The 17,105-nt window shown below is 35.1% G+C and overlaps 1 protein-coding gene and 1 long non-coding RNA gene across 3 annotated transcripts; one reads left to right on the plus strand and one right to left on the minus strand.

Moving 5' to 3' along the window:
* Positions 1-353: 353 nt before the first annotated feature.
* Lamtor1 (Late endosomal/lysosomal adaptor, MAPK and MTOR activator 1) lies at positions 354-13,865 on the minus strand. Of its 2 annotated transcripts, none has more exons than XM_036371509.2 (5): positions 13,676-13,865; positions 13,456-13,622; positions 6,630-6,763; positions 4,676-4,746; positions 354-685 (listed from the first exon to the last, which is right to left on the minus strand). In XM_036371509.2, exons 1-5 carry the CDS (start codon positions 13,754-13,756, stop codon positions 593-595), a joined length of 546 nt encoding a protein of 181 aa, XP_036227402.1. In that variant the 5' UTR covers positions 13,757-13,865; the 3' UTR covers positions 354-592. The 2 variants fall into 2 exon arrangements, with proteins under 2 accessions (XP_036227402.1, XP_069967956.1); XM_070111855.1 differs by having other exon boundaries at positions 4,659-4,746.
* A 1,046-nt stretch (positions 13,866-14,911) lies between these two features.
* LOC138857867 (uncharacterized) lies at positions 14,912-16,742 on the plus strand. Its single transcript, XR_011397082.1, has 2 exons — positions 14,912-15,714; positions 15,780-16,742. It is a non-coding gene; the product is annotated as an uncharacterized lncRNA (long non-coding RNA).
* Positions 16,743-17,105: the final 363 nt, after the last annotated feature.

Raw genomic sequence — 17,105 nt, forward strand, 5'->3', positions numbered from 1 at the left:
TATCTGTGTCCGTAAGAAGTAGTAGTGTATTTCAATATTGGAAAGATGCTGCCTGTCGCTCGTCGTCATCTATGTGTTCAGCGCTTTCCTTTGCCCCGCACTGGTGGCCTTCGGCCGCCCTTCAAAAAAATAACCCAGGCCGGTCCAAAACTGGGGTGTTCATAATTAAATCGCGTCAAACTCCTTTCTGTACTGGCGGCCTTCGGAAGCGTTTCAAAAAAATAACCCTGGTCAGTCCAACATCGGAGTATTCATAATTCAATCGCGTCAAACTCCGTTCTGTACTGGCGGCCTTCGGCCGCGCTTCAAAAAAATAACCCTGGTCGGTCCAACACCGGAGTGTTCATAATTCAATCGCGTCAAACTCCTTCTGTGTCACATGAAGAGAGAAGATACAGACACATTACCAACGAACAGTTTAAGCACTTACAGCCCGCAGTACTCATCAAGTATCTAGTGTGAAGGACTAATCCGTATTACCATTATCAAATCTCGTGTTTAATTTTCTTATTATTTTTATAATAAAATGTGAATTTAGTTGTTGATAATTATTATTATTATTTTATAACGAAGGATTAGTAGAAAAATATCACTATGGTATTCTAAATGGCACAACTATCGCTTCGTTGTGATCGATTCGCAAATTTAATAACGCGGTGTGACTTTCACGCAAAAAATTCGATATCTAAAAAAGAAATAAAATAGATTAGTTAATACAATGGGTTAGAAAGCTATCACAGTTGAAATTACTTAAAACAAAAACATAATTTTAATTTTTATATAAAAGGCATAACCCGATACCTCTTATACATTTTATATCTTCTCAATTCTGAAGCCTAAAAAGCGTGGAGAAACTTCCAAGGTTTAGTAAAACTTTATATTATACAAGTAAAAAAGAACCAAGTATCATATTAACTTATACCAACTATACCCAAAGCCAATGATACAATTTTGGGTATGTTTTGGGCATGCTACGTTGATACTTCGGAGTGTATGTTATGAAAGTATTTTGTGATTTTTATGAAGAAAGAATTAAATGACTCGTATATAATATGTTAAAGATTCGAACACGATAATTGCAGTCGAATGCAAATAAAAATTGCTTGTCGATTATGTATTTTTTAATGATTTATTTAGAACATAGTTAAATAAAATTGATTTCCCATTAATGGTTTAACAAACTGTAGCGTCTGTATATTGAGATCAACAACAGCTGAGCGATATGTTGTGTAAATGTAATGGCACAAACAGTTACCGTCTCAAAACCGTGGACCGAATAAGCTGATACGACCTATCTTATGAGAGAGCAATGTAAATGAACAGTCACCACCGCTTCTACCGTCCGCTTCAACAGACCGTACGGTAGGATATCCGCGAAAATTGGATATTTTTTCCGTAGAAACGAGTGAGCTGAGAGTGAGAGAGCAATCTCTTGCAACTCAGGCGGCCAACCTTGATATTTTGTAGTAATTAAAAAATGAACTTGAATATATTTGAAATATTAACAAAATAACTCAAAATCACAGTCAAATACACTTAATTATAAAAAGGTAAACTATTTTTAATAGTTGGATTTAAGTTTTAAGCATTATGAAAAATGATAACTAAAAAACTAAATGTGTGAAAAATCGTGTATACAAATAGAACACATTGGTGAAATGAAAACAAAAAAATACAACTGATTTCTGCGTTGCAACTACGGCGATAACTTTTGACAAATTTTGTTTGATACAGGCGGTAAGAACGGAAGGGAGGAATGTCGGTGACTGTTTGTGCTATAAAAGCCGAGAAGTGGCTTATATCGGAGATATTTGTATATTTTAAATCACTTCAACTAAATTAAAATATCGAGCATGTTGATTAGTATATCATCTGATCATTTCATCGAAACTGGTCCATTTAAACTGCCTGCGCAAACCGAATCCATAATAAAGAAATTTTCTAGATTGGTACAACCTTTTTTTATGTTCGTGCGAAGTTATTTATCTCCATATGCTAATTAGTGTGTGTTTGACAACTTTTTGATTACGACGCGAAAACTTTCTGTGGCGTTTTCAGGATAGCGTAATTTGAAAACTGATTTCACCCATTTTCGCCAGAAAACTATCATATCCAACATCACGAAGCCAGCCAGAAGCTTCAAAGTTCAAGGGACATAACGCATATAGTGCAAAGATTAATTCTGATATTTTCTTGGGTGCTTGATTTACATACGGTAAAATGAAATGATCAGAAAGAATTTATTGTGCCTGGTTATTATCCGATTTCGTTCAGTCATCAGACTGTATCAAGAAATGGTACTTTCCTTTCCCACGACAGTTGGGTCAGAAAAGTAACCGGAACGGACCGGAGTTTTTTTAGCTCAATTTCTGTCTTAATTATGCAGTTTATGTGGTATCGCTTAACGCCATTATGTTTTGTGCAACATGTTGCGGGAGTATGAAATTTAAACATAGCGATTTATGAGCGAAATACAACTAGCGTTATGAAAACTGTTTACCAGTTAGAGATAGCTGCTTTATCTAAAACTCAAAAAAATAAAAAGGAATATTTTGAAGAAATTTTATAGGGAAAACCAAATTGCTTTGTAGTTAATAGATAAAGTAAAAAGTAAAAATATTTTTATGAAGTCCTTACAATCTGATGGCTGCTAATGGATAATCAATATTACCATGACAAAGGGTTGCAAATAATGCATACAATTTTTTTAAATTTTGTAATCCCAAATACGAGATAAAAAAAATTAATCCCACAAACCGGATTAAAATGTACTTTAATTTAATTTTTAATCCCAACTAATGGATTAAAAACTAAAAAGGACAAATTTTACTCCCAACATCGGTATTAAAAAATTAATATTTAATTTTTAGCAACCCTGCCATTATATAAATTTAAGAGTAGTTCTTTTTTCGGCTGTCATATCAACTACCGGACGTGAAACGAATAGTGTTGTCAGGAAAGTCAACATTCTCAAGTTAAAATATTAGATAAAGTAAAAAGTTCGTTCGGTTTTTTATTGATTTTTCAAAAGATGATAACTTTGTGTGCATTTGTCCGATTTAAGTCAAATATGTGCCGTTTTGTTCATAAATGTTTTTGCCAACGAGATGCCAACTTCATTATACCCCTCTTGTAAAAGACTGCGTCCCTATTGCCAAAAAAATCGGAGAGCCAATTTTCACAGGCCTCTCTTGAGGCCAACTTCTCACCATTAAGCGCGTTTGTCATGGACAGGTCCAGGAGCTTCTGGCGAATCATCAAAGACGTGTGTGGTCTGGAGTTGTCCTGATAGAACACAATTCGGTCTCTGTTGATCAAAGATGGCCTCTTCTGGATGAGTGCTGCCTTCAAGCGGTCCAGTTGTTGGCAGTAGTGGGCCGAATTGAGCGTTTGGCCATAGGGGAGCAGCTCGCAGTAGATGATTCCTTGCGCATCCCACCAAACACACAGCAAAACCTTCCTGGCCTTCAATCAGGTCTTGGCCACCATCTGGGCCGCTTCCTCGAGCTTTGACCACGACCGTTTGCGCTCGATGTTGTCATAAGTGACCCACTTTTCATCGCCAGTCACAATCCGCTTCAGAAACGGGTCGATTTAGTTGCGATTCAGCAGCGATTCGCAGATGGAAATTCGGTCCATCATGTTTTTGCGTTAGTTCGTGTGGCACCCAAACATCGAGCTTCTTTTTGAATACAAGGTTATAAAATGGTTCCCCACGGTTTTCTGGCTTATCTCTAGTTCCTCAGCAATTAAATAAGTGCTCACGTGAGGGTCTGTTTCCACTATTTTCATGATTTTATCGCAATTTTCGACGACAGGCCTCCCGACGCGTTGTGCACCTTTGACATCGAAATTACAGGAACGGAACCTAGCAAACCACTTTTGTGCTACACGTTCGTTTACAGTATCGGGCCCATAAACTAAATTATTTTTTCAGTCGCTTTGGTTGCTTTTTCGCCTTGATCGAAGAAAAATTGTAAAATATAGCGAATTTTCTCTTTGTTGGTGTCCATCAATCAATCGAAAAACTGTCAAAGACAAACTTTTAGCGCGAATAAACACGTTTTTAGCGCCGTATAGTATGACATGATGCGACACGTAACACTAATACTATGGACAATAACGCCATCTCTTAGATAAAAACCGAACGAACTTTTTACTTTACCTAATATAAAATCAAACAAAGTAAGGGTGATGATAAAAATAATTTATCCACACGACAAATAGATTCCGAAATATCAATAAATTAAGGATTGTATGGTACATGCGAAGTGAAGTGAAGTCATAACGAAATTCCAAAATAGTGTGACAGAGAAAATCGCGCATCACATATAAAATTGTTTTTAGTTGTTTTATTATTGTAATATATACTAAATTTGCATTAAATTCAGAGATTATGGCCAATAATGTACTTATGACGGCAAGAATATAATATATTTTAATGATGTGCTTGTATATTTGATGAAACGGAAGAAATTATCTATAATTAAACTATTCGGTTTTAATTTTAACATTTTTTATCTTTACAGTAAAAGTGTTCTGTAACGTCAAATTATACAACACATCATTTTGCAATGTTGTTTGACTTTGCAAACCGAAGATGTATAAATATTGTATCGATACTTTGCAGTAGTACGTTTTCGAAATCAGCCACTCACTTTAAATACTAAATTACCTGCAACAAATCGTCTGGAGAGTTCATTATACATAATTGATCGTTTGCATTTGATATATCTCTTAGGAATCCTATAAAAAAAGAAAGATATATATGTATAAAAACAATAAATTGCTATCTCGGATACACAAATAATTGAATGCAACAAAGCTTATGAACCCACTTAAATAATTAAATAATTGTAAAAATCATATACCAATAATTAAGGGCAGTATATTTCGACTCCATTATTGACTGTTGTTTTCCATGAAAGTTGGTTGTTATCGAGTAAATGATGATTAGTTCTATTACGATATTTTTCAATAATTTTATATCTTCGCAAGCAATACAAATCTTGATTAGTTATACCAGAGATAAAGAGATGCCCAACTCATCTCTCAATGGAAATGAGAGGGCAATTGCTAAACGTCAAAACCTCATGAACTCAGGCCATTGTCAAAGTTAAGGAGGTCTGACGTTTAGCAATTGGAAAAGAGGGACTGTTGAAGATCACTAACAAAAATTTTAAAACAATGAAAATGAAAGAAACCACGAATTGAAATGTATGTGATGGAATCTTTTGTGATGCCATGCTTCGTAGTGTTATTTTTAATTAATACTGATGAAAAGAAACATTTACTAATTGGGAGTTAATACATTTTTTCACTTTTTAAGTATTAAAAGTTCAAAAATCAGTTGTTTTAATATATCACAAATCACAAAAATGGATTTAATAGTTTCTGCATATGTTTAACGAATACATATATAATAATATTTTATCTTAATAAACACTGGGTATTTTAATTTAAATTCCCAAAATTATTATTTTGTCCGATCTGACTACAATGGAAAATGTTATAAAAAAAACGCTAATTTTAAGGCGCTCTCACACTGGAAAGAGTTGGGCATGCCATTATCCCTGATTATACTAGAGGCGTTAAATGAGTGATTACAAAGAGAGTTTTTAAAATATGGCTTTAGTTTGCAGGTTTACTATATTTCTTTGTCTTATCAGTCCACGTAATTGGCATTCGATTTTAACCAATTGTTTGTGTCTGTACAATGCCATCCATTTACAAGTGTAGACGTAGGTTAGGTTAGGTTACTCTGGTAGGCTCGTGCGTCACGCATAGACCAACTTTGGTCCTTAGCGATGCCAGATGGAGTGCCGTTTATGAGAAGTAGGCATCCTTCAGGATGCCAGCGCTTGACACGAATTTCAATAGGTTCTACGTCTACAGTCTTCTATTAAGAGGGAGTAGGAACTTTGTGTATTTTTGATCTTCCACTTGACTTTTGCAGTTTTGCCTTCCGATAGGACATTGTCAGCGTAAGTCAAGTGTAAACATAGCTTTCCCCATAAATAAAGATACATATAAGTTTAGCCTTTATAAAATATAGGCTTAGTAAAAATAATACATAATAATATCTCAGGAATCAGGTGTCTAAATTTCAAGTCGATTGGAACAAAATTTACAAAGCGTTTTTCTCACAACTCACGTTTTCAAAGTCGGTGGCCCTCATTTTGAAAACTCGAACGCTAATTCGGTATATAATTTACCAGGTAACGCCCGAGAGTTATTTTCAAACTTCTTAATAATATTTATTTTTACAATAACAAATTAGCCGAGTTTTTCGAAAAAAATCACGTTTTTTTCCTTTAAAAAACGTTTGAGCGTTACCTCGGAAAAACTATTATCTTACGTATGAACATTGATTTTTGATTTTGGATACGACAGCACCAAGTTATAACCATCTTTTTTTCGTTCGAATAATTGTTGCCATTACCGCAACCATTGATTTTAATGGAGATTTAAAAGTCACAAAAAGTTCACAAAAACATGCGTGTTTTCGCACGAATAATCCCTAGTTCCTCCTTAATTGGAAGTTTAACAAAATGGAGTCCGTTCGAATAGGGGTTTCACATCTGACAATATTAAATTAATTAAATACGTTCTATCCATACAATATGTACCTGATACTTCTTTTTCAGGGTGTTGAATACTATTCCATTGTTGCTGCAGGCGTTGAGAATATAGCTTTATTCGATCATTGTACTCTTCATTTTCAAGGTTGTGTAAATCCATAGCTCCCACATCAATCATGTTCCTAAGAAAACAAAAAAAATTTATGTATTTGATGACTTCAATATATTTTAATATACAATATTAAAGCTAAAAGATATTTTACATCTGACCTGACGCCAAACTCTAAAAAATATAATATTTCTACATATGTAGTCAGAAAACAATATGTATTAAACCTAGATCTCCCTATCATGGGGAGATCATATTGATTAAATCTTTCCTTGACATTATTTTTGTATATTGTAAACAAGAATTCATGGCAAGACTAGGTAGCATAAAGGTTCTAGTATAATTTAACGACATTCTAGTCTGTCAAATGATCGTGGGTATGGAGCGGTACATATAGATAATTCGACAACCTGCGCAATGAACGACGAAGCCCCACCAGAAGTATGGAACAAGTAATAGCTCGCCTGATATAACCATCGCTAGTGGTAGTCTGATAAATAATATAACCTGGAGACCTATGCTAATGTTGTTGTTGTTGTAGTGGTTATCTAATCCCCGCTTGGGTGGTGAGGTTCAGGTTGATTGTAGTCAGTCATCTAACGGTAGGCCCAGGAAACGTATTGTTTCGATGAGGTCGGACCATAGGGAGAAAGGTGTTAGATGAGTGCGGTTCGTTGGGCATGCAAACAAGTGGTTAGTGTCATGCGGAGACTCATTGCTTGCTGGTCATATATTTGGTACGTTGGGATCGATTCTGGATAAGTAGAAGTTTAACCTGCTATAGTATCGAGAACAAAATTGCGAATTTTAATGCCATCGACTGTAATGTTAAGATCCAGTCTGTACTCCTTCATCTAGTTACTGAATATCGTCTCTGTGGATTTTGTTGTGGGAAAGTGTCAAGCACCTTGCAGAAAAGTGGTCGAAGATTGTCCGATTTCAATATCGTACAATCATCTGCGTACGAGGTGATAGAAATCCCCTCTGGTGGTTAAAAATTAACGGGGAGAAGACACCACCCTGCGGAACCCCCTGTTTAATTTTTCTTGGTTTGGAGATTTGACCTCGAAACAGTACGGATGATTGCCGGTCGCTCAGGTAGTTTATAGTCCACCTCTTCAACGGGACGGTGGGTCGCTCAATGTACTCAAGTAGCGTGGTGTGGTTGACTGTGTCAAAAGCTTTTGACAAGTCCAACGCTACGAGATTCGCAATCTCACAGGGTGACTTTTGGTTTAGGCCATGAACTACCTGCATATATAACACTTAATGCAGTAGTACGGGAATTTAATGAGTGGTCAGCAACAGATTGAGGACCTTGGTTAGAAAGCTTACTCCCGTCGAGCCTAAAGGCTTTAGCATCAGCATATTTATTCCATCTGAGCTAATGAAAGTAAGTATCGCCATATCGTCTTGACAGTTTCCAAAGCTTACTCACGCCTATAGAGAGGTTACAAGACTTCAAGTGCTCTACCCATTTCGTCCAGTTATGCTGCTTTAACATACGCAGCGATTACGTCCATAGGAATGGGTAGTGCGGTGAAGGTGCTCTCGGTAAATTTTGTGAAGCCGACCCAGTTAGCTTTGTTTAAGTTAACGAAGGTACGGTTGTCCACAGAAACAAAGTCAGGAGGTTTCTCGGCACGATTACGATTCTTTGGGCGCCGCGATCTGATGGTATGGACGAATAGAGAAGGTCCTCAGGATTAACAACTGTAAAGTAATGCACACTGACAGTTTCAAGAAATGTGTGTGTTTACATTCATGACAAATAACAGTGTTGCCTCATATATTGTGAAAAAATATTGAAAAAAAAATCTCTTTACCATATGAAAGGGAAATGGTTCAAAATTAACTTTGTTTCACTTATATATTTTATATTATCTTAAATAAATAAGTTATATATTATTTCCCGTTGAGCTCCTTTCAGCAGCAATAACCCTGGTCGGTCCAACACCGGGATGTTCATAGTTCTTTCGGGTATAATTCTTTTCGGCACTGTCGGTCTTCGGCCGCGCTTCAAAAAAAAAAATAACACTCATCGATCGAACACCTCTGTTAATAAAAAGAAGTGAAACACTGAAAACGGTAATTACTAATTATTGTATAACATTATTTATCCCTATTTTATATATAATATATAATCCTTATGTATGAAGTGTTCGTTCTGAACCTTTCTATATCTTTTTATATCTTTTTTTTAAGTATATTTATTATCTTAAAAATTTACAATAAATCTATATTTTGGATATATTTCAAAGTGTACAGTGTAATTAAAAATACAGTGACTCACACGCCTAACCGGATGCGTGCATTGCCAATGATGGTACCATCCAATCATAAAGTCTAAATCTAAAAAATGTCACATATGATCCATCAAACTAAAGCAAAAATATTTTATTTAATTTTTGGAAACTTAAAAATAGTAATAAATTAATTCCCCGCACACAACTTAGCAAAACAACAAGCAACATACAAAATTCGTTCCACACAACTAACCGGAAAATTCCTAGAAGTAAGCTTCTACAAGTAACGGTACTTTTGATCGTTGTGGAATTTCACCTGAACAAACATTGAATGTTCTTTTATGCATATAAGTAGTTATCGGTAAGTCTATGGGTAAGCAACACGACAATATGACGCCACCACGCACTCATACTTGTACCGAAATTCGAAAGCTAATTAATCAGTTACGAGAAGAAGGAAACCCCATTAAAGACGTTTCGAAAATTGTGAAGAGGAGTACTTCAACTGTCTTCGATATTATAAAAAAGTATGAGAAGGAAAATAGGATTAATAATATTAGTACAGCTGGTCAAGGAAAGAAGCTAACACAAGCCGGGGAGAAGTTCGTAGTCTAAATTGTTGAAAAACCCCTTTTTCTCGGCGGAAAACTTAAAAAATATATTGGAAAATGAAAAAGGGAAGAAGGTTTCAGCTGAAACAATTCGCCTTAGAAGCTTCGATTTACACGGTAGAGCAGTTATAAAAAAGCCGTACAAAATCCGTCCGAAAAAATAGAAAGAAAAGGTTAGAATTTTCGAAATTGCATTTAAAAAGAAGAATTCTTGCAAAGGGTAAATGTCAAAATTATGATTCGGTAATGATTATAACAGTATTATATATTCTTTCTTAAGGTTCTTTTCACAGACGAAAGCAAGTTTAACTTGCAGGGATCTGATGGCCGCAGTTTTGTATGGCGGAGTAAATACAAAGCTTACTTGACAAAACATGCTAGGGCAACTCTTAAGCACGGTGGTGGGTCGGTAATGGTTTGGGGATGTATATATATCGGCTAAAGGGCCGGGCAACCTCCATTTTGTGCAAGGTATTATGGATCGTTTCCAATTTGTTGACATATTAAAGGAAAATGTAAAGCAGTCATGTGTCACATTAGGAATTAAAGACAATTTTATATTTTAGCAAGACAATGATCCAAAGCACAAATCGGAGATTGATCGTACTTGGTTAATATACAATTGCCCTTATGTACTGGATACACCTGCCTAATCCCCAGATCCGTATGGCAAGAAGTCAGTCGAAAAATGTACCAACGGCAGTATTCCAATGTTGCTGAACTCAAAACGGCTATTTTGGAGGCTTAGAAGGCAATACCAACTGAATTTTGTCAAAAGCTTGTTGCCTCTTTACCAAGGCGACTAGAAGCGGTTTTATCTGCAAAAGGATATGCTACGAAATATTGGTAATCGTTAGCTTTTTGAAAAATCCGGTTAGTTGTGTGGAGCGAATTTTAGCAAGTTATTTGTTTAAGTTATGCGCGGTGAATAATTTTAATACAATTTTTAAGTTTTCAAAAATACAATTGACGATTTTTCCTTTAATTTGATGTATCATATCAACCTTTTTAAGACTTTTACTCTATGATTGGATAGTGTCATTTTTGGCAATGCACGCATCCGGTTAGTTGTGTGAGTCACTGTATATGATGCGACATGAAGCCAGAAACCCCAGAACATCTGCTAATGAACTGCACAGCAGTCTGTAGACGCAGAATCAATGCCCTGGGATCCATGTTTCCAAACATGGATTGTATCGCTTCACTACCACCCAGCAGAATATTGGAGTTTATCAAATTTAAATACAAATATCTTAAAAACTATGAGTCTGAGGCGTATATATGTGCATACATTTTTAATCCGTCCGTACCATCAGATCGCGGTGGCAAAAGTTTCGTAATTTTTCCCTGAGGCGGGTACTGGTATATACATTTCTTACTCCATACCATCAGATCGCGATGCAAAAAACATGGTATTTTAGCAGAACATTTTGAGTATTACGTTTGGTACAGAGCCGCATTAAATTCAAGTCGCTAGCGAGCAGCATCTGGGACATCTAAAACTACACGGAGTGGAAGATTCACCAATTTATACTTTTTTCGATTTTCAATGAATTTTACGGGTCGGCTTTAAAATACCGTCCCACGATTTCGAGGATGAAGCTGGAGCTATAGAGTCATGATTACTAACTTTTTCATTCCTGAATTGAACAACCATTATGTCCAGGAGCTGTGGTTCCAACAAGTCGGCGCAACATGTCACACAGATCATGCCACAATCGATTTATTGAAAGACACGTTTGGTGACCGCCTAATTTCAAGTTTTGGACCTGTGAATTGGCCTCCAAGATCTTGTGATTTAACACCGTCAGACTACTTTCTGTGGGGTTCTGTAAAGTCATTGGTCTATGCGTATAAGCCACAAACGCTTAACCATTTGGAAGACAACATTCGCCGTGTTATTGACGATTGACGATACCATTGTATAAATCTACAAGTAGCCAATCCTAAGATTTTCACTAAACACACGCAAAAATATCCCACTTGGTATGGGTTGCCTCGAAAATTCTACTACTAAAATCACACTTGGTACGGGTTGCTAACCAATATTCTGCTACTAAAGTCACACTTTGTACGGGTTGCCAACCATTATTCTGCTACTAAAACGTCCAAATGACAGAAATCTGCTATAGTGTGTTGCCGTGTTATGTTTTAAAATTTATAACTTTAAGAATGTTTTTATTACATATTCAAATATTTTTCGGTTGTTTTAATTCCTAAAGAATAAATTTACATTTTATTATTTAAATTAATATTTATTGTGTTGAAATATTATTAAATGTTTCCAATTTTATCAAATATATTATTTTATAATTGAATTGTACCTGATTTTTATATATTTATTTTCGTTTTTGTTAAATCAAGTTGAATATTTCAACTTATATTGTTAATGTTATTATTATTCATGAACCTGATTCATGTGCCTGATTTTATGTATATATCTTTTCGAGTTATAATTGTTATGAAAAGTAGATTGTTTTAGAACTGTATATATTATATGGGTGAATATAGGCCTCTTGGGGAACCGAACACCCAAAAGAGATCGGTAACGCGCCTATATTGCAACCTCAGAGGTGGTGAGGAAAAGCAATAAATATATAATCTTTTGTTTCGAAAATTTTCTTGAAAGTTTTCATTATTATTTTCATTACAAATACATGTTCATAAACAAATTGTTAAACTACATCCTTTTATTTAAAACTCTGTGTCAAAAAAAGGCATATTCGATCAGGTGATCACGGCTGTTTCACACACATAGGAAAACAGCTGATTCTTTGGCTACTTGTAAGCTTATACAATGGACGATACACGGCCACAAATGTTGGAAAGTCATCGAAAATTGGACGTCGAGATTGGAGTACATCTGAGCCAGCCGTGGCTGTCATATGCCAGAAATCATATTTAAAATGTAATGCCACAAGATTATCTTTCCGATAAATAAAATTCATGACGATCAAGTAATAAATCGTTGTTTTATTGCAACTTAAAGTTCTATAGTTTTACACCCTTTATTTGTCACTTTTATATTCACTAACACTTCACTTATTCGTTTTTAGACATTTATTTAATATTATATTACATTTTGCAAAAATAGCTTTAATTCATTACTTAAATCATTGTTCAATTCTATTAATTTTGACAATTACAAAAGGGTTGTAAATGTCAAATAACCAGTGTTGCCATACTAATATATTTTGCAAACGAAGAAAAATAAAATAAAAAGAGAAATTATACCCCAAATACAGGAACTATAATCGTTGAAAGACACTAATAAATTCCTTAGTTTCCTTCACTTAATAAACCCCGGTATTAGACTGACCAGCGTTATTTTTTTTGAAGCGCCGTCGAAGGCCGCCAATGCAAAAAGAATTTCAGCGCGAAAAGACCTTGGTACACCCCGGTATTAGGCCGACCAGGGCTATTTTTTACGTCAACGCAAAAAGGATTTCTACAAGAAAGAGTAACATTGTCACAGAGGGTAGAACATAATCCTTAACATCAATGCTCTCTGATATATTATTTTTCTAGGTTTTGGATTCCTTATTTGGGGCATTATCTGTTTTCATTTCTTTCAGTTCATTTAAAAATGATGTCGACAAGGTACACTGGTTATTTGAAATTTTGCAACTCTTTTGTTGTTGTTGTTGTAAAATTTATGAACTGAACAATGATTTAAATATTGAATTAAAGCTTTTTTTGCACTATATAATGGAAATAAGTATGTACTAACGAATTAGTGGAGAGTTAGTGGATATAAAAATTGAAAATATAAGTTTATAAATCATTTAAAATCGTAAATATTCCGAAAACTGCAGCTGTATCTATATATATTATTGATCTGCATTAGGATTATTTTGTATAACTTAATAACACCTTTTAAGAATATATACAAATTTAAATTGACTTACATGGCTGTACTTTGCACTAAGCGACATAATGCATTCTCATCTTTTTTAGGTAAAGATTGCGCAAACTCGTTGCTAAGATTTTCAGAATTAGTTTGCCTTAAAGCTGGACTATTATGAATTGCAGGATCAGCTAATAGGTAAGTCCGTTCACTTGGCTCATAGTTATACTGCAACAGTGATTGATTAAAATACAACGTACCATTTGCATTCCTAAACTAACCTGATTTCCAATATCTTCCGAGCAGTGAATGCATCCACAAAATGTTCTTAAACAATTCCATACTGGTCGTAAGTACTCCATTTCATTTCTTTTCAAGAAATAAAAACAATTACAATGGATGAAACAACTCCAATAATTCTCTTAACCGTACATAGTCCTATCACTTGATCCAATATATCGACTAATAGCATAAACAGTCACATTCCTCCCTTCCGTACTTACCGCCCGTATCAAACCAAATTAGTCAAAAGTTATGGCCGTAGTTGCAACGCAGAAATCAGTTATTCTCTTTTGTTTTCATTTCACCAATGTTGCCATTGTTCTATTTGTATACACGATTTTTCACAATTTTTTTTTATAGCTGTAATTTTTCATAATGTAAAAGCACAAAACTAAAATCTGCCTATTAAAAATAGTTTACCTATTAATTAATAAGTGTGTTCGACTATGATTTTGAGTTATTTTAAGTTTACTTTTTTATTACTACAAAATATCGATATTCGAAACCCTGCGTTGCAAGAGACTTCTCTCTTACTCTAAGCTTACTCGTTTCTAGGAAAAATTCAATTTTCACGGATATCCTACCGTACGGTCTGTTGAAGCGGACGGTAAAAACGATCATTTAGAATGCGCTCTCATAAGATAGGTCGTATCAGCTGATTCGCTCCACGGTTCTGCGTAGGTGACTGTTTGTGCCATACACTTTACGTACGTTCATATAGCTGAATGAAGTACTGCTTGTCTACACGTACAATTCCAAATGTCTTAACAGTTTTGTCATAAATGATATGATACGAAACTCTTTGATTCGAGAAAAAGCTGTCAAAACCCACATGTTTTATAACATTAGTCAATCATGCCACTGTCGAGAGAAAATGAATAGCGTATTTAAATAATAACTCTTGGGTATTTTGCATGTAGATGTTATTTAAAGGTTAATGTTGTTCAACTCTAGGTATAACGTGCTTTACATTTGCGTCGCTATCGAACGACGAAAACCTTTTAGGTATTTTGCATTTAGATGCTATTAAAAGGTCCTCAGTTCCCAAGTAGACCTATATCATGCATATACAGCCCTTAGCATGTGTATTCTTATTACAAAATTTTTAAAACATCATATAACATAAAAAAATAATGTATATATAAAAAAAAACTATAAAAAAGCAACAGTTAAAGTGATAACAAAATATCATGGTTTTATGATTAACGTTTTAAATTAAATTAGCAACAAAACTTTAGTTGCACGTTATTCAAAATTATTTGTGTCGTTACTCGAAATTTCGTTCGCACTGCTTTTGTTAGCTATTTTTTGCGTGTTTATTTCTGGCATCCCGCCTTTTTTGATATCTGCTGTTCAAAATTCCATAATCTTCAGGGAAAGAGAATGACAGAAAAATTTGGGTAAATGAGAGAGTCTCGCATCATGTCGTCCTTAGAAGCGTTCATTGTATCATACACTTTGTTTTCTGTGCTTCGCAGTTTCAGTATGGATTGTCTCGTAAAACGAGGAAAGTTATATGTGAATGCACCAGCAGCACTGGAAGTGACAGTCAAACCTACTTTGCTTCTAATGACAGCAGAAGGGTTTGGCAGGGGGAAGGCAAGGGACAGCACTACCAAAGGTGTAAGCTTCACTAAGAAGTTTAAAGTTTCCCTTGTCAGTAGGGCGAAATGGAATGATTCCACGCTGGACCGACAGCTAAGGGAAAACACTATCAAGTAGTACACCGACGGCTGGAAAATGTCGATGGGGATTGGTGCAGGACCACGCACCAAGCTCTCTATAAGTCGTTGTGTAGAGATAAACCTCCAACGCAGTTATAGCAATGAAAGTATTGCCATAAAAGGTGCAATTCAATTATCCGATTTAGTCCGGCACATGTCTACCTACCGAACTTTACTCTTGATTAATTATTAAACATTAAATTTCATTTTGTTATTGCCATTGTGTGGTTCCACGGCGGAACTTAGTTAGCATTCATCGGCAGTGAAAGTTATAAAGCGCATACATCCACGTGGCTCGGAAGGTGCCTTGGAAAGTATTGATATTTTGTTCTATCATCCGTGTTCGTCACAATATTTATTTCTAATTTCTAATTTTTAGGCGGATGAAATGGATGCACCTATCAGATACACCTAAATTTCGTTGGAAATGATTTATATGCTTGCATTGGCATTTGTTGCATCACCACATGAGTAAAGGTTAAGAAAAGAGACAGTTTTCGATAAAAATGTTTAGTGCCAGTAGTGGAGATACTTGTAGTTTCGGAATGTGGTAATTTAGATACAGGTAGTTTTTCGAATCAGACAAACTGGACAGTATAAATGCTTTATGGTACAGAGATTTTATTTTTGTGAGTTACGGTGACCAGGTAGGAGACTGTACCTCTAGTTCGCATGAAGTATATGACCATGACTTTTCACGTGATTAAAAATACGTGTTCATTTGCTGCAATGAAATGTCTCGGAAAACCCATTTGCAGTATGAAAGATATAGAGATTTTTTTAGAGAGGATTATGGCGATGGAAATCGATCATCCAGAATTGCTGCACACCTTGGTCATTGGAGCCTTGGTCTCAACCATTAGTTTTATTTTTTGCGCGTCAATAAGATATTTTACAGCAAAATATTTTCAAAGTTTTAACACATCCGAACCCCTGCCATTTTGTTCGCGACCAATGGTAAGATTGTTTTGCATTTAGCCCGGGCTGTAGGGTGACAGAGGAAGAAAAATATAGTGATCATACTAAGTGAGTCTACGACCTATAAGTTAATAAGATACCAATCATGATTGCAATCCTATCACCCTTTCGTCGAATGATGAATGTGGAATTGTTTCACAACATTTTTTAATATAAAGTTTTGCCAACTGTAAGAATATAAAATGTTCGATTACACTTAAATTTGGGCTTTTCTTAACTTGTTTTGTGTCCAGGATGATCCAACATAAATTTTAAAAACATAAGTTTTAAAATTTAGAACAATTCATAAAAAATAAAATAAAGAAGCATGTGTTCAAAATTCAAAGAGAAAAATAAAATTTTCAATAAAGTACCAAATGAAAAATTCAGCGGCTTTGAAATCACTGAAGTCTCTTAGAGTTTTGTCAAAGATAATGAGAGAATGGCTTGATCTCTTAGAGGGAATCCTCGCAATTAGTCGCCTGTAATAAGGGACATTCTAAAATACTTCGTAAGTTCACGTTTCTACCCACTACCACTAAACTAATGGGTCCAAACTAGATAATCGAGTGAGAGGTGGTGTCTTTTCAGAAAAATTGGATACCAAAATCGCCTTTCGTTTACCAAGAAGTAGTAGCCAAGCGGCTTTGAAATCACTCAAGTCTCTTAGGGTTTTGTTAAAGATAGTGAGGGAATGGTGGTGGTTATTTAGGTGCACCTTACAATGACTATTGTACAAGCTGTCAGG

Source organism: Bactrocera oleae, chromosome 6, assembly GCF_042242935.1.
Source record: "Bactrocera oleae isolate idBacOlea1 chromosome 6, idBacOlea1, whole genome shotgun sequence".
Classification (NCBI taxonomy): Eukaryota; Metazoa; Arthropoda; class Insecta; order Diptera; family Tephritidae; genus Bactrocera; species Bactrocera oleae.